This window comes from Nelumbo lutea, chromosome 5 (assembly GCF_056320005.1).
Source record: "Nelumbo lutea isolate HS-2025 chromosome 5, American lotus-T2T, whole genome shotgun sequence".
In the NCBI taxonomy this organism is placed as follows: Eukaryota; Viridiplantae; Streptophyta; class Magnoliopsida; order Proteales; family Nelumbonaceae; genus Nelumbo; species Nelumbo lutea.
Genome location: NC_142688.1, coordinates 31492153 through 31519149, shown reverse-complemented (window position 1 = coordinate 31519149; position 26997 = coordinate 31492153). Strand labels below are relative to the sequence as shown.

The following is a 26997-nucleotide window of genomic DNA, read 5'->3' as shown; positions in this document are numbered from 1 at the left end:
TGATTTTTGTAATTAATATTCCGAATGGTATGCATGTATCATTGTCTGATATTTCGTTGACATTGATCAACACCCTGAATTGGTATGGTAAATAAGGAGGGTAGTTTGGATTTCCTTGCACCAATAAGATAAGAGAAGCTGCCATCCGTGACTTGATCAGGAGCTGTTTGTATGCCCCTCTGTAACCCTATCCTGCACTGTTCATCTCCAAAGTAAAGTAGGCATGCCGGTTCATGGTCGTAATTCTGCTTTGACAGCCAAGAAAGTTAAGAGAGCTAAAAAGAATGAAGAGAGTGGTAATTAGCTTCCCCTCCTAACACTGTCAGTGGGGATTGGGGAACATGTAAAACAGGGAAAAAAAGGAAGAAAATTTACTGCTTGATCCATAATTGAGCAGAAATTTTACGTAAATGATAGTTAGCTTTTGGAAATATTTAGTATAACATAAGGAATTAAGGTTTTAAAACTGACATAGAACTAGAACTGTTCTGGCCACTGTCTGATTCGAATGGATAGTCCGTCCAACTAAAAAATAAAAAATTAATTAAAATAAAAAAAATGACCAAAATCTTGAATAGGTTGGATGGTTTGATTGTTGGTTCATTGACTAATTCAACAGTTTTTGATCAAAAATTGGATTTAGGGTAAAATAGAACCGATTGTCTGGATGATTTTGGTCCAACCGTCTGAGTCAATGATGATTCAAAAATACTGAAAGGAATTATTGAATTATCTTTCTTTTTTCTCACAAGACGAGTTCAGATCTGCTGCGTGTCCAACACCATCCCTCACAGAGCATTGCAGGCGTGCAATGAGGACATCTCCCGTACATGATGCTCGTTATCAATATGGGAAGGGAAGATGTTCCGTGTTCGCGCTCCGTGAGGAGCAGATTCGATCTCTCAAACTCTCACAAGACATGACAGACGGTATGGTCCCCGATGGAGTGGAATTATTAGAAGGATTTGTCTACCATGCCGCTCAACCCATATGGTCGAGATAGTGCTTTGTTGAATGGGGCTTCCAATGCAAAGTTGGGATATAAAGATTAAAGTTGACATGGACAACGGCGACGAACATGTTTAAATTGTAACCAATACCGAGACTTTGATTTGTGCTGGCCAAAATATTCATCCCAGCCCGCAACCAAGTAGGGTCGGGAGAGCTTCTTCCACTCGTGTTTTTTTTTTTTGCTCGGCCCATTCTTTTCCAATTTCTACAGTATTCATGTAAGTTAAAACCCTCATCGATATGCGCATACTACTCTTCAGTTATAACCGACCAAAATGCTTAATGTGTAAACTATCAAATGAAAATATCCATCCAAAAGAAAAATGTCGAGTGTTACATTTAAAAACTGCAGCATTATCATCAATTGGCCAAATTAGATTTTTCCAATTTTTCTATCAATACCTGATTTCATGTTGAACTGAATCAAGTGAAAAATGGTATCGCCAAATGTTGAGTGTTATATTTAGTAACTAGCATGTGCAGGCATATCACGAAGTCCAGTTGTGCAAATGCAGGTTTTATTCATACAAGCAAGGTTTAAAATATCGATACACCTGATATGCCAGTAGTGGCGTATTGAACAGTATCGATAGCCTTTTTTTTCCGAATCTGGTTCAGAGAGGCCAGTTTAAGGTCCTCCGTCCACTCTCTGAACCGGCTAAAACCCCAAAACACCCCCTGTAGGGGTGTATCAGAAAGCCCCCGATACGATACGGTACATATCGGCCGATACAACCCACTACATATCAATACTTTGAACCTTGCATACAAGTGGCATATAAATCTCTACCCCATGTGAGAAAATAAATAAATGCCCAACCATTTTGATAATCAACCATAAAATGTTCGCCAGATCTGGACTAACCGCATCCTAATTCCTTGGATTATCCAACTGCAACCTGTGTCATCACAATTCACAAAATGAATGGGATCCAAAGCCAAATCCAACAAAAGACACATTGATATTTCAATGTGTGCGTGGTCATGTGACCACAACCAACTGACAAAGTAACAGACTCCAGCAAGTTGTAGTTTTAAACTTTTAATTCAACAAGAGACACATTGAGATGTCAATTATCTAAGAATCATGTTTCTCAATAATTTGGACTTGTAGTTGGTTGGGCAGGGAGATATTCCGGCAGACACAAAGCATATATGGCTGATCTAACTCATATGGATGGCCTGGATATGCCATGCCATCCTCGTTCCTTCAGGTGGCATGCCGTGGCAAATGAGCTGGGGATTGATCATATGGCAGGGAGACAGCAACAATATCTTACACCAAGTCCCAAACTATATCAGCAACTTTTCATTTCCACACTATAAAATCCTTTGAATTAAAACTACAACTGGTTGGATTGGATTAAATAAACCTTTGACCACAACCAAGCAACAATATCTAACAGACATATCACTATAAAAACCCTCCAGCAACAATATCTTACACCACTGGTCTCTACTTTTTTACCCAAAAAAAAAAGATTTGGTTTCTACTTTCTAGCAGACATCACTGACTTGCTAGGCAAACATGCCCATGTGTTTGGATAGGCCCTAAATCACTATACGCACATGGCTTCAACAAGTACTGGTTTCTGGGGCTTGTGCTTGGATTGGTCTGGACTGGACACGGACCCAACAGACTTGCAGGCTTTTGCATTTTCTTACATGCAAGAAGTGACCCTTCTCACTCACTAAGATCCCCTCTTTTCACGCTTGTCAAGCCAAGATCTTATCACTGCACAGAGCAATGGCCTTGATTTTGTTTTGTTTTTATTTTTATTTTTTACTTGAAGATGAAAAATCCCTATTCTTTGGCCTATATAATACATACCACATTCTTGCCAATAGCAACCAAAAAAAATGGTGAACACATCTATCCCTTTTAATAACTAACTCATTAAAACGGTTTTAGGCAAATCTATACGTGGGTGAATTTCTGTAAGAAAAACCCTAAATTACCAAGCTCAATGGCATTCATGGAAGGGAAGAAGCAACCAACACTAAGTTATTTTTTTTCTTTTCTTAATATCAGAACATCTTCCACCGTAACTTTGTGACCGACTCTGAAACCCATTTTGCAGAAACACCCAGTGTAGATCTTTCCCAAACTTTCATGTCCCTTGGTCACACCTTTTTAATTATCTGAACTACATCCTCATCTTCAAGTTCATGCTCCTGAGCAGTGTCAAACAAACATTTATCACCAAAAAATCCATGAATGACAACAGGGGGAAATGAAAACTTAAAGCCCAGCATTCTACAAATGTTAGAGATAACCAACCTTCCCCACTCTCTGGGGCTTGTGCTTCACGCTTGATCCCCAAACCAATGCACTGAACAAATCATGGCATGAGTAGAGGGAAATGGGAAAGATGAAACCAAGAAAACAAATACTACCGTGAAAATGAAAAGAAGCCAACTTCCACACCAGTGTCATGAATCTTGCACATGGAGGAATTTGGGACCGAGAGTTCCAATAATCCCACTTATGACTTACCTGCTTAGCCCAACCAGGTTCCGCTCTGATGATCCAAGCTTATTTATTACAATCTTTTAATCACATCACAAAGTTAATTAGATGAATCATACAGAAGCAACATATGAATTTCTAGAATTTCTTTTCTGAGACCAATTAAATGTTGATCTTCATCTGCATGAATGCCACTGGTGCGGAAGGGGTCAGTTCACAGCTTCTTCGTAACTTTTCATTTCCACACTATAAAAAATTAAAACAATATAAAGGTGAATGAAAAGGACACTTACTATTTGAATTGTTTAAGCATGTCTTTGTGTATTCTGTTGCAGACGTCCTCAACAGTCCTCTATTTTGATGACAAGAATACTGGATCTTCAGTCTGGATTCATCCCCTTGGGCTTTGTGTATATGCGGGTTAAATCGAGGTATTCCCATATCTTCTCCAGCAGTCCATCAAGGTTCCACTCCAAGTGAGCACTTCAGAAACCATATTATTAAGATAAATTAAGAGGTAGGAAGCATTCCTAGCCAAAAATACATAAACCGAACAGTCACCTAATTCTTACTTAATAGATAGCACAAGAAAGAGATAAAATGGTCCTATCAAATGCCACAGTAAAAAACCAAGAAATCAGAGCATAACAGCAGAAAACAAATACAGGCATATTCTATTAGGACTTATTTTAACTGTTAAAGCATATTAATTGTTAAAAAGTATTTCCTTTGTAGGAATTTGTGTCAAACTTGTTACAATGGGTGATCACAAGCTATGATGGAATCTGTTAGGGGGCTGTCAGCTGGGACTAGCCTAACATTTCATTTGCAATCGATTATTTTTCATAAATTAATAAACTTTCCAGCTAACAATAGGAAAAAAAAAACCTTATAATGGGTCAAGAAGTATTATTTCTAGATGGTTCCCTTGGAGTTCCATTCAGTTTTATAACCATTCCACCTACATGTATAAGTAGGAGTTCTTCTAGGAGTGTCTTCAGATTTGGGACACAACTCCAGAGAGTCTATAGAAGCCAAGGTATTGATACTTGGGTTACTCTTATCTTCTTTTTCATATTCAACGGGTCTATCATGCATCACCAATTCACATGGTTAAAGGTGTGGCAGGGTGGGTGGACAACCATGTAGGCTGGTGTCTGGTCACACATGGTATAATCCAACTGGTGTCAAAGCCTCTTTGTTCATATTCTGTCTTGGACTATCTAAAAGATTTGCTTTCATGTTTAGATTTCTTTCTATTAGATAAGTAAAGGAAACTGGATTGAAATTTAGTTTCAGGTGGTTCTGTCCACGAAATAGTGATACTGGGCAATGTATTGCAGAAAAGATTGCGCTTCAGCTAAGCCCCAATCTTCAATTGCAGCTCTTTCAATCCCTAGCAATCCTGGATATAGAAAACTATTAGAGCTGATGGCATGTCCTTTATCTTTTCAGTGCTGTAATGGAAATATGCCAAAAGCAATCTGCTGAACTTTGACCATAGTCATGGTTCCAACTCACAAATTATTGTGCCTTTTTGCAATAAATTTCAGAATTTTCATAAAAGTATAACTGGAGAAGCTAAAGATACAATTAGAAATTAAAATACAATAATCAGCAATAGGACTACCTGATTGGACAGTAGTGAGGAAGTTTGTCCAGAATCTCCAGTTCTTCAAGTGTTATTTGGTCAATCTTATTGACAGCATAGATGCAGGGCATATATATTCTACTACCCTCAATAACATCTATGAGATCATCAGCAGTTGCATCATACCGAAGAGAGATATCAGCATTGTGAATTCTATCACTACAAATTGCTTTCACTCTTTCAAGGTCTAGGTGCGTGTTTGCCACTGTTGATGTGAAATTAATTCCACCCTTATCTTTCTTCCTAAAGGTCAGATTAGGTGGTTCTTTATTTAACCTGCAAAGAAAGATAAAATTTTGAGGAAAAACCATAAATAATGCTTACTGATGCACAAAAATATCAGTAGTAGACAGCATGCCTTCCAAAACTATGAACATCAGCGAAGAACTAAGATAATTTAAGATCATATGGAAGATCTCATTTAACAAAAGTACTGCCAGATCAGTTACGTTCAATGGAAATAAAAATTGATCAGGGAACAGTCACCAAATTATTGCCAAATGACTAAAACAATGACATTTATCCTAGAAATATAAAGGGGATTTGGAAGGGTGGGCTAGATACAGACCTAGCATTATGCTTTTTTTTTTTTTTTGCACAAAGTGGCCACTCTCAGACTTGAACCTACATTCTCAAATTCATTGGCCAAGATTACAGGGTGTCAAGGGGAGGATGATGTAAAAATGGTCGTGGTGGTCCATGAAAAGTGCACCTATTGCAGGCTAAATGGGTATTCAATCAATTTCTACTATGATCTTCATGGTCCACCTTTTTGGCTTGGCTAATAAGATACTGAAGATTCATCTGGAAACATGAAGGGGGTGTTTGACAACATGGTTGGTTTTGTTTTTGAAAACAAAACCAACCATGTTGTTGAACAGTCCTGAAATCATCATTTGAGATATCCGCTCTAGGTAGTACAAGGAAAGAGGTGGCTTCTATTACCCGTGAAGAGTATGAAAAAAATCCTCCATTTGATTCCTTCATCCTGTAATATAGCTACCTTAACAAAGGCAAATATTGCTTGCTTTACTTTATGGTTTCGGTTTCAGATCGTATGACTGAACATCTAGGTATGCTCATAGTTGTCAAGGCAACACCTAGGCACCCGCCTAGGCGTGTAGGCGCTTTATGGGGCTCACCTCGCCCAAACGCCATATGGTCTCAAGCAGTAATATATAACCTGTTACCTGTGACCTGTTTTAATATTCTTTTTATATTAAAAGTTTATAGGGAAAATTCCCGATAGGTACCCTGTACTTTAAGCCGAGTGCCAATTTAGTACCCGAACTTTCAAAATGCGACAATATAATACCTACTGTTAGTGGACCGTCAGTTATATATATCACGTGACCTCATGTGCGATTTAAGACTTTTCAAAATGTCAAAATTACCCTTGAAAATAAAATACAGTTCATCATCTTCTTTCTCAAGAAAATGAAATAGAGCGCAAGCTCTCTGGACTATTTCATGACGAAAACCCATCAAGGCAAGAGCCAAAGGAAGACGATTACAATTCATGTGAACTTACCAGAGTAAAACAAATTTTCTAAAACTCAATCAAAATGCTCAAATCTCTGATGCAGAAGCTCCTACTTCCAGAACACACAGAAACCCTCAAGCTTCGATTTAAAGCTCAGCTCTTCCCAATCTCCATAGCTTTATAATGACTTGAAACCTACAGAAATCAAAAATTAAAACCAAGGTTTGTAAGATATACTTTTGTCGAATCAATTCCATTCGCATATCATGTTCGTTTATGTATAGGCAAGCGGTAGCCAGTAGGCTGCTTACGCTCAGGGGTCCAAAACCGTATGCACGGCGTGGAAGAGGGTAGAAAATTTGCAAACACGAGCTTGTTCTGTTTTTCTGCATAAATCAACCTCTATTCATTTTGTCACAGAAAGACAAAGAATAAGCACAGTTTCGAAGTTTTTATTTAACCAAGATTTGGAATTTCTCTGATAATAGTGTAAAAGCGTGTTTCTTTAGTTCCTCTTTAACGGCAATAAAAGAACAGTTTTGAAAGTCTTAAATTATCCTGATTTATCTTCAACTTCTTTAGAGTTGATTTGGTTTCTTGCTCTTTCTATTTTTTGAATTCCTTGCAGTTAAGCTTGTATTCGTGTTGATTCGGCCATCTTTGGAATGAAGTGAGGATCTCATTTTCAATTTTACGTGCATTTTGTTAATCTTGGGAGTCCAATCTGTGGTTTCTGATGGATGGAGTGATAGATCCAGTTGGAGGACTTAATGCAGTGAATCCTGCATGTGCGTAGCCTTTTCCACCACCTTCAAAGGAGTAGCCCTCACATGGTACCGTAACCTTGCGCCTGGTTCGATAAGAAGCTGGGCGTAGTTTGTGCAAGTTTTCACCTCCCACTTCGTCACCAACAAAAGGTGCCTAAGAACTCAAGAAAGCCTCATCGGCATAGTTCAAAAGGAAGGGGAATCCATTCGAAGTTACATCAAGCGGTTCAACGACGCTTGTTTACAGATACCCAACCTAGATCCCGCAGTTCGCCTCATCGTAGCCAAGCGAGGTATCACCCACAAAGAGTTCAAGTGGCACGTGGTTGTCAATCAACCCAAGACCATGACCGTCAAGCTCGCGGATCAGTTCATAGGGATGGAGGAGGAAATCAACCAGAAGGGCGAGCAAACCCTTGAGAAAAGGAAGAGGGAACCAGAGACCCCAGCTCAGAGCGACAGCAGGAAGGACCAAGCTCGGGGGCAAAGCCAAGTCAGCCTTTCTGAGCTCCAACAGCAAAAAGGGACTATACACCCCTCAACGCGAAGCGGGCTGAGATCCTCATGGCGATCAAGGACGTCCCGTAAGTGAAATGGCCACTTCGACTGAAGGCGGACCCTAATGTTAGAAATAAAAATCTGTATTGTAGCTTTCATAAAGATCACGGTCATAGCACCGAAAGTTGTAAAAATCTCCACGATGAGATAGAAGAACTCATCTGTCGCAGATATTTGAGAAATTTTGTACAAAGTAATAATAATAATAATAAAGCAGGTCGGCAAGGGGAGCAGAGTAGAGACACTCCCGAGTCCAACAGGCAAGCGGAACAGCCGCAGAAGCAGCCCCCCGAAGAGAGATCAGTTCGGGGGACCATCCACGTCATGGTTGGAGGCTCGATTGTGGCGGGCTGCGCCTCAGCCGCAGCTCGCGCATCAGCTCGCGAAGCTGCCAGGGAAGAGCAGAATCCCCCAAAGCGGCCAAGGTTGGAAGATTCCATCTTCACAGAAGATGACGTGCGCAGGGTCCACTACCCCCATGATGATGCGCTCGTCATAAAGGTTGTTTTGACTGTTGCTACAGTAGTCCGAACAGGAAGAGGAGAAGAAGAAGAAGAAGAAGAAGAAGAAGGGTCTGTCGAAATCTGATGGGGTTACCCATTCAGTCGACCCCCTTAATCTATATTAGGTTCTAATCATAGTTACAAAGACAAAAATGACCTTACTTAAGTGTGGAGCAGAGTAACTCTAATAACACTACCACATAAGCAAGTTACTTAATAAACAGAAGAAGACTAAACTACCCTTATTCGGCACATCTTAACACTCCCCCTCAAGCTGGAGAATATATGTCATATAATCCCAGCTTGTTACATAGATAGTTCACTTTCCCTGAGCTTAGAGCTTTTGTAAACAAATCTGCCCACTGGTCATTGGAGCCCACATGTTCTGTATTTATCTCTCTGGCAAGAACCTTCTCTCTCACAAAGTGGCAATCAACCTCTATGTGCTTTGTTCTCTCATGAAAGATAGGATTGGATGAGATATGTAGTGCAGCTTGGTTGTCACAGTACAATTTCATAGGTTTATCCATGTGAAACCCAATTTCTTGTAAGAGATTCCTCAACCACACTAATTCATAGGTAGTGTGAGCCATGGCCCTATATTCGGCTTCAGCACTGCTTCTGGCTACAACCGTCTGCTTTTTACTCTTCCATGTTACAAGATTTCCTCCTAGAAATGTGCAATAGCCTGTAGTAGATCTTCTATCACTCACTGAGCCTGCCTAGTCTGCATCTGTATACTCAACTACTTCAAGTTTTCCTCCTGGTTTATACAATAGCCCACGGCCTAGAGCACCTTTCAGATACCTCACAATTCTAAGGATTGCATCCCAGTGAGGTATACGAGGGTTCTGCATGAATTGGCTCACCACACTGACTGCAAAGGAGATGTCGGGTCTCGTGATAGTCAGATAGTTCAGCTTTCCCACTAGTTGTCTATACCTTCCAGGATCTTCAGCCGGTTTTGCACCTAATAATCATGTTTCTTCCAATAGATCAAGGACATATTTCCTTTGGCACAGATTCACACCTTGTTTTGACCTGGCAACCTCTATTCCCAAGAAATACTTTAATGTTCCAAGGTCCTTTGTTTGAAAATGATTTTGCAGAAATACCTTTAATTTGCCAATCCCCAATTTATCACTACCAGTGATGACAATATCATCCACATAGACCATTAATAAAATCTTCCCAGCTTCTGAGTCATAGCTGAACACTGAGTGATCAACCTGGCATTGCTTCATTGCAAAACTCTTCACCACTTCGCTGAACTTCCCAAACCAAGCACGTGGAGATTGCTTCAACCCATAAATTGCTTTATTCAGCCAGCACACCTTACCACCCTCCCCCTGAGCAACAAACCCAGGTGGTTGCTCCATATATACCTCTTCCACTAGATCACCATGGAGAAAGGCATTCTTTATGTCAAGTTGAAGGAGAGGCCAATCATTCATAGCTACCAAGGAAATTAAGACACGAACAGAACCAATTTTAGCCACCGGTGAGAATGTCTCCATATAGTCCACACCATACACCTGTGAGTAACCTTTAGCAACAAGTCTGGCTTTCAGACGCTCCACACTACCATCTGGCAAGTATTTCACAGTATACACCCATTTACAGCCCACAGCATGCTTCCCAGGTGGAAGAGTAGTAAGTTCCCACGTTTGAGTATGTTGAAGAGTAGAAAGTTCCTCCTCCATTGCCTGCCGCCATCCAGGTGAACTAAGAGCTTCTTGAACATTGTTAGGTAGGGAAATAGAAGACAAAAGTGAAACAAACTGGCGATGTGATGCAGAAAGACGAGATAATGAAACAAAATTGGATTGTAACACTTGTACCATTTTTGAGTCCGAGAGTAGCCAAGGAAGACACATTTAATTGAGCGTGCATCTAGCTTGTCTATTCCAGGACTCAGATTATGAACAAAGCACACACAACCAAAGACACGATGAGTTAATGGAAACGGAGATAAAGTGGGAAACAAGATGGAGAAGGGGGACCGACCATGAAGAATAAAAGAGGGCATTTGATTAATGAGAAAACATGCAGTGAGTACAGCATCACTCCAAAACCGTTTAGGAACATGCATGTGGTGAAGCATAGACCGAGCAATTTTAAGAAGATGACGATTCTTCCGTTCAGCCACCCCATTTTGTTAAGGGGTGAAAGCACACGAGATCTGACGAATAATGCCATGCTGTTCTAAATACTGTTGAAATGCAGTAAGAAAGTATTCACGACCATTATCTGAACGGAGAACTTTGATTGGAACACCAAATTGTGTACGTATTTCAACATGAAATTTTTGAAAAATGGAAAATAATTCACTTCTTTCTTTCATTAAGTAAATCCATGTCATTCTTGAACAATCATCAATAAAGGAGACAAAATACTTGTACCCATTATAAGACTATTTTGATCAGACCCCAAACATCTGAGTGAACCAAAGAAAAATGACTCAACATACAACTCTCAACTCTTGGACTGAAGGACACACGACGGTGTTTACCAAACTGACATGACTCACATTGTAAAACTGACAACTGACTCAATGATGGAACCAACATCTTGAGGACCTTGAGAGATGGATGTCCCAGTCGGCAATGCCATTGTAGAGGAGTAAGGGAAGTCTGAAGTGCAATTGAAGATCCACCGCCGTCAAGGTAATACAATCCACCAGCTTCATGCCCCCCACCAATCTTCTTCCCCGTCTTGAGATCCTGAAAAACACAAGTGGAAGGAAAGAAGGTAACAGAACAGTTAAGAGCTTTGGTTATTTTACTAACAGACATAAGATTGAATGAAAACTTAGGTACGTATAAAACAAATGATAAAGGGACAGAAGCCAAGTCAACATTACCAACACCACAGATGGGAGATGAGGACCCATTGGCAAGTGTAACAATTTGTGGTGTGAAGATTTCAGCAAGAGAAGAGAACACACCTGGGGTCCCGGTCATATGATTTGAGGCTCCAGAGTCAATAATCCATGAAGGAGTTTTAGATGACATGCAAACGATACCTGATTGGGCATATGTGGCAGTGGTATGCTGTGAAGTAGTTCGAAGGAATCGTTCATACTCATCACGCGGAACACTCACCATCTCCCTCCCAGAAGTAGATGTAGATATGGAAGGAGTTAGGTCTGCCAGTTTACTGTCACTAATAGCAACGTCGCCTGCTACAGCATGATTAGCCCATTTAGAGGGAGGGCCATGTAGATCATAACAGAAATTCACTATGTGTCCATCCCTACCACAATGAGTACACTTCCTTGTAGAGTTATTTTTTCCTCTACCACGGCCTCCCCCTGAGTCATGGCCACCCCTACCAATCATGGAATTGCCATGGCCCCCTCTGGAATGACCTCCCCCTCTTGTACTATGTCCACCACCTCTAGCTGTCACAAGTGCTGATCTATCATACTGTGTGGGGTTCTCTGTCTGGCCCAAAGAGATTCTACGAAGTCTTGAGAAAACTTCCTCAAGTGTAGGAAGAGTAGAGCCCCCCAATATTTGAGCTCTAATTGGTTCATATTCCGACTTCAGCCCCACTAAAAATCTTGTAACATCTAGCTGCTCCCTTTGTTGTTGCTGAACTTGAATATCTGGAGTAAGGGGATGATAGACATTGAGTTCATTCCTTATATTCTTCATGCAGGCATAGTACTCTTCTAGTGTTTTGGTTCCTTGTTGCAAATCAAAGTACTCCTGATACAGCTGATATACTCTTGTTGTGTTATCTTGTCCAGAATATAGCTTCTTAGCATGCTCCCATATATCCTTAGCCGTATCAAGGAACATGAAGTTGGCACTGATTTTTGGTTCCATACTATTCCACAGCCAAGTCATGATTTGAGCATCTTCTTGTTCCCAATCATCAAACCCTAGAGAGTCAACCGGTGGCTTCTCATCTCTAACATGCTTTGCTTTCTTCTTTGCCTTGAGAAAAACTTCCACGGATTTATCCCATGGAACATAGTTCTCCCCATTTAGCTTAATTGAGGTCATTTGTACTCCTAGGTAGTCAGAAGAAATTACTACACTAGGTTTCTGATCATTGTAGCCATCTCCTATTGCTGTCATTGTACCTTTTCACAGTTGTCTCTAACTTTACTTCTCAGCTACAAGCTGATTGATGTTGTTCACAGTTTGATATTTCAGCCCCTATTGCAGCCTCTAAACACCACTGCTGACTTCACACACTTGTTCTTATTCACACTACTGCTGACTTCACACACTTATGTCCCACATAAGCATCAGTTTACCACTCACTAATCACAAGTAGAGGCCCTCTTACAACCACTCAAGCACCACAACACAGCCAAATCTGCTTACCCAGTTCAGACTTATTTAACACACTTAAGAGGGCATTACACAACCACAAGGAGTTCGGCAAGGTCACTGCATTCTACCTTATACCATATCAAGAGGGCATTACACAACAACTTACAGCAGCCCTACACATTCGGCTATTACACAACAACTTACAGCAGCCCTACACATTCGGCTACTGCACACACAGCCCTTCCTAGGGCAACAATGAACCTAGTTCTCTAGGCTCTACTCAGTACAACAGCTTCTTGTAGGGTTTCTACCCAAAAATATAAGTAACACTAGAAGAAGAGAGAACCGACCTTCCTTTGAGAATATCAATCAACCATTCACTACTGAAGTCACTTTCCTTGTTGAAGAAGGTTATGCGCAGCAGAGAGACAAGCTGTATTGTTTCTGACCTAGGGCGAACCAGTTCTCTCCATAGACTGATCAGAAACGAAGGTGAAGAGTCACGAACAGTGCTGAGGTGCTTTACCAACTGACTTAGGTCCGGAGCATTGCTCTGATACCATGTTTTGACTATTGCTACAGTAGTCCGAACAGGAAGAGAAGAAGAAGAAGAAGAAGAAGAAGAAGAGAAGAAGAAGAAGGGTTTGTCAAAAATCTGATGGGGTTACCCATTCAGTCGACCCCCTTAATCTATATTAGGTTCTAATCATAGTTACAAAGACAGAAATGACCTTACTTAAGTGTGGGGCAGAGTAACTGTAATAACACTGCCACATAAGCAAGTTACTTAATAAACAGAAGAAGACTAAACTACCCCTATTCGGCACATCTTAACAAAGGTGAAGATCAACGACTTCGAAGTCAGGCGTGTCCTCGTTGACTCAGGCAGTTCAACATACATCCTCTTCAAAGCAGCCTTCAACCAACTACAGCTCCAAGAGAGCGACCTAAAGCCCACGAATACTCCCTTGGTAGGCTTCAGCGGAGAAGAAGTCAGGCCCTTGGGAAGGATTACAATACCCGTAGAGGTTGGCACTTGGCCTAGCATAGTGAGACTCAACCACGACTTCTTAATGATCGCAACCCCCTCCCCATATAACGCCATAGTAAGTCGGCTGATTACCCATGCTTTACGGGCTGCGGTGTCCACTTACTACTTGGCCATGAAGTTCCCCACAGACTTCAGAATCGGGATAGTGCGAGGTGACCAGCTTGAGTCTTGCAAAAAGGCTAACGATAAATGGCACATGTGCGTCGACTACACCGACCTGAACCGAGCTTGCCCAAAGGACTGCTTCCCACTCCCCAGGATTGACCGTCTGGTGGACGCGACCTCGGGGCATGAGTTGCTGAGCTTTCTAGACGCCTATTCGGGCTACAACCAGATCAGGATGGACCCGACAGATGAAGAAAAGACTGCCTTCATAACCGAGCTTGGCCTGTACTGCTACAAGGTCATGCCCTTTGGGCTAAAAAATGCCGGGGCGACCTTTCAAAGGCTTGTAAATAAACTGTTTGAGCCATTGATTGGCCAAAAGGTAGAATGTTATGTAGATGACGTTGTCATCAAAACCCAGTTCTCATGTGACTTAATACAAGACTTGAATTTAGTTTTTGAAATCCTACGTAGATTCAATATGAAGCTAAACCCGAATAAGTGTCTTTGGCGTCACCTTGGGTAAATTTCTGGGACACATCGTAAACCGGCGCGGCATTGAAGCCAACCCGGACAAAGTAAAGGCCATCCTAGATATGAGACCACCCCGAAAAATGAAGGAGGTTCAGAGGCTGAATGGCCGAATAGCCGCTTCATGTCCAAGTCGGCAAATCGCTGCCTACCTTTCTTTAAAGCAATTAAAAGCAAAGGGTTTGAATGGACCCAAGATTGTCAGCTCGCATTTGACAAGCTCAAAAAGTACTTCGCTAGCATACCAGTCTTAACCTGGCCCGAAGAGGGCGATGTTTTAGAGTTGTACCTATCGGCAAGTGACAAAGTGGTCAGCTCGGTACTAATAAAAGTAGATCGGGTCCAATGACCTATCTACTATGTTAGTAAAGTGTTGTAGGGAGCAGAGACAAGATATCCAGAGATAGAAAAACTGGCGTATGCACTGGTTATTGCAGCCCGAAAGCTCCGTCCGTACTTACAAGCTCATACTATTATCGTCCTCACCAACAAACCCTGAGGCAAGTCCCACTCAAGCCCGAGGTCTCTGGTCAACTGACGAAGTGGGCCGTTGAGCTCAGCGAGTACGACCTCCAATACAAGCCACAAATTGCTATCCCCAGTCCTACTCACGCCCGAGGTCTCTGGTCGACTGACGAAGTGGGCCTTAACAGATTTCGTCGCGGAGTGCACTTTCAGCTCCGAAGTCCTCAGGCCGGTTGAGCACGAGGCCCCCAGTTCGAGCGAGCCCAAAGCTCCCAAGCCGGTTGAGTCCGAGCACCGTGAGATAGCAGCCAGCGCGGCATCTCTCCTAGTTAGGCCACACGCGAACTGGGATGAGGAGCCCTGGATCCTTCACGTAGATGGCTCCTCGATCCAACAAGGCAGCGGAGCCGGAATAGTTCTGCACGGCCCAAGTGGCATGAAACTGGAGTACGCACTACGCTTCGAGTTCGTGGCATCCAACAATGAAGCAGAGTACAAAGCGTTGATAGTCGGGCTAGCTCTAGCCAAAGAAATGAAAGCCAAGCACATTATCATCTACAGCGATTCCCAACTCGTGGTCAATCAGGTCACGGGAGAATACGAAGCTCACGAACCGACTATGATTGCCTACTTAGCCAAAGTAAGAGAGGCTCTGCTCAACTTCCAGTCACACTTCATCAGGCAAGTCCCGAGGTCGGAGAACGCTGAGGCCGACGCCCTGTCCCGGTTAGCCAGCACCAGTGATAACACCATGAGAACCGTGTACATAGAGAACCTACCTCGGCCTAGCATTCTCGGGGGGCAGAGGAGGTCGCTCCTGTCGTTCAAGCAGAGCCGAGCTGGATTGACCCGCTCGTGAGCTTCCTGCTACACGGGACCCTCCCTGCAGATCGCAATGCCGCCAGAAGGGTAGAGCGTCAGGCGGCCAAATACGTCATGATAGACAAAAGGTTGTACCAAAGATCCTACACGCTCCCCTACTTGCGTTGCTTGCGACCTTCCGAAGCCGAGCTCGTACTCCGCGACACTCATGAGGGCCTGTGCGGTGGACACTTGGGGGGCAGGGCCCTTGCCCAAAAAGCACTACGACAGGGATACTACTGGCCAACAATGAAAGTAGACGCTATTGAGCTCGTCAGAAAGTGTGACAAGTGCCAGAAGCATGCCAATATCCACCATCAGCCCGCTGCAGATCTCAAGTATCTCACCAGCCCGTGGCTTTTCACGCAATGGGGCACCGATATACTTGGACCGTTTCCACCAGCGACAGGCCAGAGGAAGTTTCTAGTGGTAGCAGTGGATTATTTCACCAAGTGGGTAGAAGCTGAACCTCTTGTAACGATCACAGCCCGAAATGGTAAGCAGTTCGAGGACATCAAATTCCAGAACTGGTGCCAAGACATGGGGATCCGACAGAACTTCACTTTGGTCGCACACCCTCAAGCAAACGGTCAAGCAGAGGTCACGAACAGAGCTATCCTCCGCGGACTAAAGGCACGGTTAGACCGAGCTAAAGGACTATGGGCAGACGAGCTACCCAGTGTTCTGTGGGCTTACCGACCCACCGAGAAGACCGCCACAGGAGAAACTCCCTTCAACCTCACCTACGACACCAAGGCAGTCATCCCAGCTGAGATCGAGGTTCCCTCGCTACGACTAGAAGCATATGAAGACAAGGCAAATGAATATGAGCTATGTACCAACCTCGACCTACTCAATGAGGTAAGGGACCTTGCATATATCAGGACCGCAATTTACCAGCAAAGAGTAGCTCGGTACTATAACGCCAGGGTCAAGAAGCGGAACCTCCACGTCGGCGACCTGGTCCTTCGTAAAGTTATGGTACCTGAGTGAAACGGGTTTTCAGGGAAGGAACATACGAGCTCGAAACCCTTGAAGGGAAACAAGTACCTCGGGTATGGAATATTGTCAACTTAAGGCAGTATTACCTGTAACTATTGAGTAGACCACGAGTCACTCCCAAAGCCTAAGGGCCGAAATGCCGAGCTAACACGATCTTGGCACAATAAGACCTAGTCGCCTCCATGGCATGGGCGAACTACTGAGTAGACCATGCGTCACTCTCAGAGCCTAAGGGCCAAAATGCCGAGCTAACACGACCTCGGCGCAATGAGACCCAGTCGCCTCCATAGCATGGGCAAACTCCAAGTGTAGACTATGAGTTACCCCCTCAGCCTAAGGGCTAAAACACCGAGCTAACCGAGACCTCGACACGATGAAATACTTAGCCGCTTTGCCAGCGAAGGCAAAGTATGAAGTATCAGAGGCATAAGCAGTTCGGGGCTGAACCCTACGAAGCATAGCTCGTCTCAACACATCGATTGGACCGGATAAGGTACAACCTACAAACATACAGTTCAGGCATGCACGGTAACTACTTCACGGTATACTATCAAAATGCCTCGAAACATTGAGGGATAGTTCGGGGTAATAATCACCGAAACATCCTATTTCGGGTATGTAGCTCTAATAGCTCGAGTGATGAGGTCACTTTGGCAAAAAATAAAAGAGCACATCATACTTAGCAGAAATAGAAAAATTTCATTACTAATGCATAAATAAAAACTGAGTCCAACAAGAAGTAAAAAAGGGCACAACTGCCCAAGAAGAAGATTTTTGAAAACTGGGTTCTAGCACCCAGGAACCATCAAAAGTCAGTCAGAAGAACAGAAAATCAGAAGGACCGCCAGCCTCAAGGGTCCACCTCCTCCACCTCGTCCTTGTCCTCCGGGGAGTCAGGCTCCTCCTTTGCCTGGTCCGTGGTTTCGGGAGCCAAGCCCTTCATTGTGATGCCGTCGAGGTTGAGCCCAGAGAACTTCTTTCGGACCAACCAGTAGCAGAGCTTGAATCCAGAGCGATACGAGCTCGAGCCATACTCCACTTGGAGGTCGTGATACTCCTGGGGGTCCTTGAAGTCCCAAACCGCCTTAGCCCGCTCGGCCTCCACCATGGTGTCGAAGTTCCAAGTTCGGTCCAGAAGTGTAGACTCCAGGTCTCAAAGCTGCTGGCGAAGGAGCTCCCTCTCCGCTGCCACCTTTGACAACTCCTCCCTGTAGCGCGCGCTCTCCTCAAAAAGCCTAGCGATCTGTGCCTCCTGGTCACGGGCAAGTAGCTCCTAAGCCTCGCTTCCCTTGCGAGCCTGAAGGAGCTCGCCTCGGGCCTGGTTGAGCTCGCCTTGGAACTTCTGGACTTTGGCCCTCTGATTGCGAGCGTCACCGGAGTGGATGTTGGTCTGGAGGGCCATGGCGTGGATGGCGGTGTTCACCTGCCAAGAGACTAAGGTCAGAGAACAGCAAAAGAAAGGAAAGAACGAGAAGAAAAAGAAAAGACCACTTACCACCATACAGTGAGAGGCGGCAAACGCGACGAGCGCCTTGGGCTCCATCTCCCCCCACCTAGCGACCTCCTCGTGGCAGATTGCCCTTCGGCTCTTCCGCCCAGCCACGATGTAGTCATTGACACCCTCCCAGTTCCCTACCGGGAACTACGGGTAGGGGAATGGGTGGGAAGGACTAGAAGGAAAAACCCCTTGTCTCGGGAGCTCGCCCTCCTCGAGGCCACCTTCTCCGGCGCCTCCTTCAGATGGGGCCGGTGGAACTTCAGGCGGTGGAGAAACAAAGTCTAGCTCAGCAGACTCGAACTCAGTGCCCCCAAAAGTGGGAGTTCGGTCAGGACGCGACCTCTTAGCCTTACGCTTCTGGTTGCTAGAAAGAAGGCAGCACGTGTCAACACCAGACATGATGGCTACCAAAAAACCACAAGGTATTAGCCCAATAAAAAGAAAAAAAAAAAAGAAAAAGAAAATGTATGATATATTTTTACAAGGCACTACACAACCTAAAAGGCAACCTACCCGGACTCAGGCCAGCTTGCACAAGCTTCTCCTTGGTCAAGTAATCTGAACAAAGAAGGCCTACAGCTGCCCAGGACAGCAGCGTTTTCCGAGTTTCAGGGTCCAACTCAACCTCGGGGTCCTGAATGGCGCCCCTCCAAGAGGTTGGGAAGGGCCACCCCTTGGGGTTACGGACCACAAAATAGTCTCGCTTCCAGGCAGGAACCCTATTCGGCAGGTCATGCAGGAGCTTAAAGTCACGGCGGGGAGAAAAGTAATAAGAACACCTTTCCGGAGGCGCTCTGGGAGTGGCATTCTTAATGCATAGAATGGAAGAAAAGATATCGAGATCAAGGGGGAGGCAATACTCATAACACAAGGAAATGGTCCCAACTACATTCCGGATGGCGTTGGGATGGAGCTGGTCAATGGTGAGGTTAAAATGATTCAACACCTCCACTATTAGGGGGTGCAGGGGAAGACGCAGGCCAACCTCGAGTTGTTCCTAGAAAATTACTATGTCGTTGGGACCATGCTCCCAGTGAAAGTTACCAAAGGGGAGACCGTAGATAAGGTCCCCAGGAAGGTGAAAGTAGCGAACAAGAGATCTGAGTCTCTCCATCGTCATAGAGGAGGGACCGAAGGTGTCAGGCTCTCTACCCCGAGAAGTAGAAGCCACATCGCCGGAGGCCTCCCGAGCCTCCGGAGCCTGCTCCCAAGCTCTCCCTGAGCTCGAGGGGGCGTCGTCGTCCTGGTTACCGTCCCGGGGATAAACGTGGTACGGATACCCAGACATGATTGACAAAATGAATAAGACTCACTTGAAAGATGAAACAGTGTGAACATAAGAGCTCAGGCAGACTAGATGGATGCGCAACCTCAGAATCCGAAGACAGCAAGTTAGCGTGAACGAAAATGAGGCATGGGGACCCTCCTATTTATAGCCACTGTGCCCCTAGATCAACGGCCCAGATTGAGACAGATCTGGCGGTTCGTAGTCAAGCTGACCGCATGTCTTCTGAAACCGAAATGTGACTGGCTGCACGTCTCCCATGATTGAGGTAATGACGGTTGCACGACATCCAGAGTTAAGAGCCGCTTCGGCGCATTTCTCCATGTTTGAAACGTCAGAAATCCCCTGACTTCTGCGCATGCATTTAATGCGAGCATTCAATCAAGTTTGAACTTCGGTCAAATCCACCCGTCACACTTCATGAACTCCTCACACTAAGGTAGCACTCTTAGCCCGAGGAGTGAGGGGCAATTGATGGAGGATGATTTGACCTGACCCCTTGAGACAATGACATGTGGACCTGACTCAGCACGAGCAACAGTTCAGCACCACGTGGACCTGACTCAACACGAGCAAGAGAAATAGAGGTTGAATTCAAGTGGGTTAGGAGGAGTGCAAACGGGTTAGCTGACTCCTTAGCCAAACAAGGGATTATGAGGCAGCATTTGTTTTGGGCACCTTGTAACTTGGGCCTGTAAGAGGAGATTAACACTTTGGTTAATCAAGTTGTATTGATCATTCATACTTTCTAAGTTAATTTAATAAATCTTACTTTTGCTGATAAAAAAAAAGTCTAAATACAAAGAATCATGGAAAAATAGATACACCAATAAGCCTTCCAAGAGTGCCAAAACCAAGGCATTCAGACACCAACAATTGTAGACAGACGTCAACACTCCACAGGTATCATGATGATACTCAGATTGCAAACTTTTGACCCATGGAAGCCTACATGCAAAAACCTGCTATTGCTTTTTCCTAGTTTTCAATGTCATTTGCCTCACACCTTCATGCAAAAATGAACTTTTATGCATGTGAAGGTGGTGAACGGACAACGTGCCCACGAAAAAAGCCTAGGTGTTTTGAAAGGCACGCTTAGGCACACAAGCAAAGCACATTTTAAGGCATGTGCCTCACTCAAACCCAAGCAAACCACTTTCAAAAGGCAGGCATGACACACCTATGCTGAAGCTCAGCACAACCAAGGCAAATGCTTTTTATAAGTGTCTTTTTTAGTTTCTTGTATATTCTAATGTGTTTTATACCTATCTAATGGTCTATTAACTTCCAAGTAACCTGCTTATTATTGCCAGTGCACGAGTAATGTTCTGATAACTTTTAAAAGAAACAAAAACAAAGACTTTTCCGTTACTTGAAGCCCTTGGTTCCACAAATAGGACCTCGGCAAAATTTCCACTAAAGAAGCAACATGAGTCCAACTAACCTCTGATCCAAACCCAAAAGTAGAATGAACTGCTACTAAAATTACAAAATACAACAAAAAATTCGGGCCTATCACCCCTCTAGCACAAAATACAACAAAAAATTCGGGCCTATCACCCCTCTAGCGACATTAAGGCCCAACTTCCTAGGTTTAGGAACGGAAGACATCTAACATCATACTTTTTTGAAAGGTAACAAAACATTTTGTTAGAATTCAGGTCTGCCTTAGAGTTTGGCCTGACTGAGTTCAGTTATGTAGAAGAAGAAAGAGTGATAGAGAAAGAGAGAAAGAGAGAAAGAGAGAAAGAGAGAAGAGAGAATTCTGGTTCGAACTGAAAGAGTCAACCTCACTTCTCCCAGTCGGCCAGTAAGTATTTATATTATTATTAAAACATAATTGAAAATACCTATGTGCCCTTACTTAAGTTAAGAGCACATGTTTCAACACAACATTACAGATCAGCAACATCAATCAAAGTAAAGACAGAAATACCCCTACGCTAACACATTTTATTAACTGAAATTGAACATGTACAGAAATATACAGAAAAATATAGGCCAGCAAATGCTACCTAACCATTCCCCGATGGGGATTCACAATTTAATTACAAAGTAGCCCCCCAGTACAAACTTTGACATGAGCTGCCAGGTCCCAACATCTAAATCGTACTAAGTGACGAGGAGACAAGAAAAAACATTTGTGACAAGTGTGTGTTTGTTGTATTCAGATGAGCTCGGGTTGAAGAATTTGCAAAGCATCAGGTTTGGGCTCTCAGACCATGCTAAAGCAGCGCAGAACAGAAAGGTAGGCTAAGTTTGATTAATTACCAAAAGTCCTTGAACAAGTCTCTTAGCCCAGAAATTTAAAGGTAAGGTTACAGCTTTTACTTTGTGGAACAATGCTAACCAACAAAACTAGAAGAGCTGGAATCCTCTATTATATTCAATAAAAAAGCAAAGAAGAGAAAGAGTCTAGGATCAGCCGACTCTAGTATGACAATATGTAGAATGAACAATAATCCAAAAACACTTAAATATCAATTCTGCTCCAAAAGCTTGACCAACCCCTCCTTTTATAATAGGAAGCTGACAACCAATTTGTGATGGAAAAGTCATAATCAGAGCAAAGCCCACAAGTTACAGAGGCAGTGTTCTATTCCTATACAAGGAATCTCTATAAACCCCCGATTTAGCTAACTCATCAGCTATGTAATTCAGATCTCTGGGTAGTAAAGGGTCACATCCATGGAATACAACAAATCTCTTGCCTTAACTCAACTATATGGGATCAGCTACATAAATCCTGTTTTGCTATCATGTTCTGTTTAATGTCATATCAATTGTTTAATTTTTTTTTTTTTATCAATAACACTTTCATTAAATCATCAGTAGAAAATTTACAGGAGGAAGACAAACACACTTATCTTCCAAGAGCCACAAAGAGCCTCATGAAAGGAAAAAAGAAGAAAAAGAGAAAAGAAGACACTAAAGTTACAGCTTAGCCCAAAACAGTGAATCCCTTTCTGCACCTTGTTTAGCTAAACTGTCATATCCATTGTTTAATTGTTGGTGCTTAAATGCATCATGCATACCCTTCCATTTGACACTACACTCGGGTTAAGGTGCAGCACGTCATTTCCGGAAAACGTCTTAACATGAGCACAAAATCACAAATCAGGATGCATGATCATGAGGGTTTAAAAAAAGTTTTAGTGCTGACTGCTAATCAGACACAACCCTCCTCCTTTATCCAGGCTTGGGACCGGCTCTGTAAGACAAGCTTACATTGGAGGAGTTTCTTTCTCCTTTCATATGCTTTATGAAATTTTGAATACTCCCTTTAATCAATAAACTTTTCGGCAATATTTTTTTGGTAATCAATAGAAAGAAATTTATTAAAACAAAAAGCAGTACATCTGCAGGTGATGAGATATCACTGGAGAACCCTACAAAGAGGAGCAAAAGAGGAAAAAATACGAGAGAAAAATACAAAGACGATACAATAAGCATAGGCCATACAGACAACAAAGAAAAAACAAAACACATCATGCCAGCTGCAAGTTATTCCAAAATCCAGCACCAAGATCTTCCTTTGAGATTCCTTCGAACTCTGGGAGAATCAGGATCCAATCCATGACTCGTTTGCCACATAGGAGTGTTATGTGATCCCTTGATCGAGCTTTTCCATCAAAAACTCTCATGTTCCCTTCTTCCAAAGCTCCCAACAGACTGCAAAAGGAATGCAACTCCAAGTGACCTTTGTGTTGTCATTCCCAGCTATCTTAGGCCATTTAGGGAAAATTTCCTCCACCGAATTGGGAGACCATCCACCCACTTTGAATAGCCTAAAGAAAAAAACCCATATGAGCTTGGAGAAACAGCACTCAACCAGCAAATGAAGAGCATTCTCATAAAGGTAGCATCTGCTAGCCAAGTGAAAACCTCTGCCATGAAGGTGTTTCAAAGTCAAGTGAAAACCTCTGCCTTGAAGGTATTTCGAAGTCAAGATACTATCCAAGCAAAAGCTTCCACCCTTGGAGGAATACGGTTTCCCCAAATGCCTTTCAACTTTGAGACATCCCCGCTTGACATTGAGAGAGACTGATATAAGAATTTTAAATGAAAATAAACCATTTTTTTGTTCTTCCCACCATCTTGAGTCTTTCCTTTCCACCTGAGGGTTTACTGATTGTAATTTTTCCAGAAGACCTGCACACTCTTGAATTTCCCAATCAAATAGAGATCTCCTAAATTTTGGACACCAAACTACTCTACCTTGATTGATCTCAAAATTCTCTGCGACGGAGCTATTCTTCATACCCAACTTGTACAGCCAAGGGCAGTGATCACAAAACTTCTCAATGCCCAACCAATCATCTTCCCAAAACTTAATTGTTGATCCATCACATGCCCAACCAAATTTTAACAAATATTCAACCCAAGCCCACTCAAACTGCACACCTAGTGTGCGTGTGTGTGTGTGGTTCAAGGATATGGCACTGAATAAAACAAAATGGAGGAATGGGATTCATGTTGCCGACCTCATAGTTGAAACAAGGCTTAAATGATAATGATGAGGATATACTTCTTCAATGAAATAGAGATCCACTGAAACACGGACTCAAATCTATTCCTCTCCCTTCCCTATGATTTACTTATTCTATCGTTATAATGAATTTGACCTTTTTAATGCCTTTGTGGATTTTTTTATCAATAAAAAAGTGATTTTATTATAATATTTGGAATGAAGAAATGATTAGTACACTTTTTTAACCAGAGTGTCAATCCCTACTTGCAAACCCCAAATTACATGGATGTCTAGAATAGTTGTTGCCTCACAAGTCATAACCCCATTTTTCATTTCTTTTGGAGAGCTACACAACAGGGGGGTAGCCCATCCCCCAACCCAGGTGCAGGCGGGATTCGATCCCAAGTCTCTGTTACAACCAGCAGGAGGCCTTACCAACCAGCTGGTTGGCACCTTGCATAAACCTTTGTTTAGCTAGGGAGTCAGCTAAACCATTTGCACACCTTCTAACCCATTTAATGCCTTTGTGGATTTGTAAAGTCTTCTATGTATTCAGATTAAATCATTTAATAGATATTATTATCAATGTATTTTTAGAAATATGGTTATAGATTGCAAGGTTTAAAATATCGATACACCCAAACATATCAGCAGGGGTGTATCAATACTTTTTACCCCACATTTTTATTTTTTAGTTTTTTTTTCAAAATTTCATTCTTACACATTTTTATATTGTTTAATCAATAAAAATATCGGTTACCTGAAAACACCTTTAAAAAGGTGTATTGGAAACCCAATGATACAATACGATATGCCCATATCATATCTTTTGGTATTAAATTATGCCATTATGGAGGTTTATGTGCTTTTTGTTTCATATAGAATCCAGATTTGCATATTTTTATATGTGGTTTTTTTATAAGTTGTGCTTCACTTCATTAAGGCACATGCATCACCTTGTGGCTTGCACCTTGCACCTCAGGCATTTGGAAGCCCTTACAGTTGTTTTGTGCCTCTCACTTTTAAAACATTGGTAGCCACCAAAATAGGAGCTTCTAGCAAAGACACAGAGTTGTAAAAAGAAAAATACCTTTAGCAAACCAAGGTGATGAGCAGTCGCTTTGTTCTTTTATGTCCTAGCCATCTGCAATAAACAAGTAAGCAGCATTACCATTATTTACCACATCAGCCCTGTGCTACGACTACCACAATGCTATCATAAGAAGTTCTTAAGTGAGGGAAGAAAAATATATAATTTTTTTATGAATAAGAAAAATATATAAATTATGATAAAAGAATAGAAAACAACTTCAAAAAATAATAATAAAAATAAAAGCAGGAAGGAGGCCAATCATTGCAATGGACTTTAAATCAGTTGAGGCAAGATAGTTCTTCAAGAAGAAAATATACATGCAGACGATAGTAGTTAATAAACATAAAAATAATAAAGTTTTAAAAATCTTTTAATTTTAATTATACATTCAAAATCCATGAGAAGGAGATCAGAAGACTGTCATATTAATACTTAAAAGAAGCAATTCCAATTTTTTATATAATCCACCGTAAGAAAAAGCAAGATACTAACCGAAGAAAGTTGAAATGCTTGAGTATTCAAAGTGAATTTTACATGCATATTGTTGCTGCCTAGGTCCCAACAAGGTAACTTTGCTTCTATCCGAGGCCGATAAGTCCAACCTGAGTAAGAGGAGAGCATACGTCAAACGCCCCGGGTGTTATCCTAGGGGCGGAGACTCCGATAGTCAAGTTAGTCAAGTGCTTAACAGGGATCGACCATTACAGTCTCGAGAGTGGGGGACAAGTGATGTCGGCGCACATGGCAAGGCTCAGGATCATGCCACGTGGCATCAGACAGATGAGATCCTGGCTGTTCACCTCTAACTGCATCCAACCACACAGTGGTAAGGTCAAGTATAAAAGGGGGTGCCCAGCTCAAGGTAAAGCCATCTTGCTCTCGAGACCTTGTCTAACCCTCGTCTCAAGCCTGGTCAGGCCCCTCTTAATCACTTGATTAACTTGACCGTTGGAGTCTCCTCTTACTCTCAGTTAGGCAGCAACACGTATAAATCAAATACCATAAAAAATTGCAGAGTAAATAAAAATAAGTGGATGACAATCGAAATGGAACCTTCAAACCTAACAACAGAATTATTTGCTACCATTTGACTATCCAGATTAAATTGGTAAAACTTTCCCAAGCACGCAAAAGATTATCAACGCATGCTCATTTAATGGAAGAACCCAAGTACTTAGCATTCAAAATAAGTTTCCAGACATGCCGCTTAACTGAGCATAAAAATATTGTGCAATTATCTACCTTTGTTTGTACAGAAGTAAAACCTTAAAAAAAAAGGCAAGAATGTATGATTACATTGAAAGCTACACAAAGGGATGGTCTTCGTTAAGCAAGTTTTAATCGACGTAAATCATTGAAACGAAAATGAAGTTAGGGGTTTTCAGATAAGAAAAGTGGGTTAGGTTCCAAAACGAGTAGTACCTCGTCTTCGATGTCTTTAATTTTCTGCATCACGGTCGCCATTGTCGAAGGACGCGAGAGAAGAAGCTTTTTCTGATTATCACAGAGAAACAATACAATAGTCGGTTTTCGACGATTGTATGATTCTATCTGCCCGATAATCAGAATTCAGAAACTGAGAAGAGTGATGTTGGTTAGATGGAGACTTGATAGTTACGAGTTACGACGGAGCAACCACACCGGTCCGACACTCTGACGGCTAGGGCTGCAATCGGATCGAATCGAAACGGATATGGATAGATCTAAATTGATTCGTTTGCATTCGAATCCGAATGTCCATTGCAATTTTGACAAACTCACGAAAGCCCAATCCTGGCGTCTACCCGTTTTTAGGAATTCGAATTTTGTCCAAACTTGCAGCCGTGTATTAAGGATATCTCCCATCAATAAAATCATACAAGTACACGGAGATGTTAATGCACGCGGCGGATTTTGTGAGCGA

General features: G+C 42.6%; 1 protein-coding gene and 1 long non-coding RNA gene across 3 annotated transcripts; both read right to left on the bottom strand.

Moving 5' to 3' along the window:
- Nucleotides 1-2872: 2872 nt before the first annotated feature.
- Nucleotides 2873-5488, bottom strand: LOC148851457 (developmentally-regulated G protein 3-like). Its single transcript, XM_088945684.1, is given in 6 exon segments — nucleotides 2873-3186; nucleotides 3293-3344; nucleotides 3775-3864; nucleotides 3866-3964; nucleotides 5112-5408; nucleotides 5457-5488. Coding segments are annotated over 6 exon segments (621 nt in total). The 3' UTR covers nucleotides 2873-3135.
- Nucleotides 5489-10748: 5260 nt separating this feature from the next.
- LOC148851456 (uncharacterized) lies at nucleotides 10749-26722 on the bottom strand. Of its 2 annotated transcripts, none has more exons than XR_016099282.1 (3): nucleotides 26517-26722; nucleotides 25092-25145; nucleotides 10749-11166 (listed from the first exon to the last, which is right to left on the bottom strand). It is a non-coding gene; the product is annotated as an uncharacterized LOC148851456 (long non-coding RNA). The 2 variants fall into 2 exon arrangements; XR_016099283.1 differs by lacking the exon at nucleotides 10749-11166 and adding an exon at nucleotides 22839-23318.
- Between the last annotated feature and the right edge of the window lie 275 nt (nucleotides 26723-26997).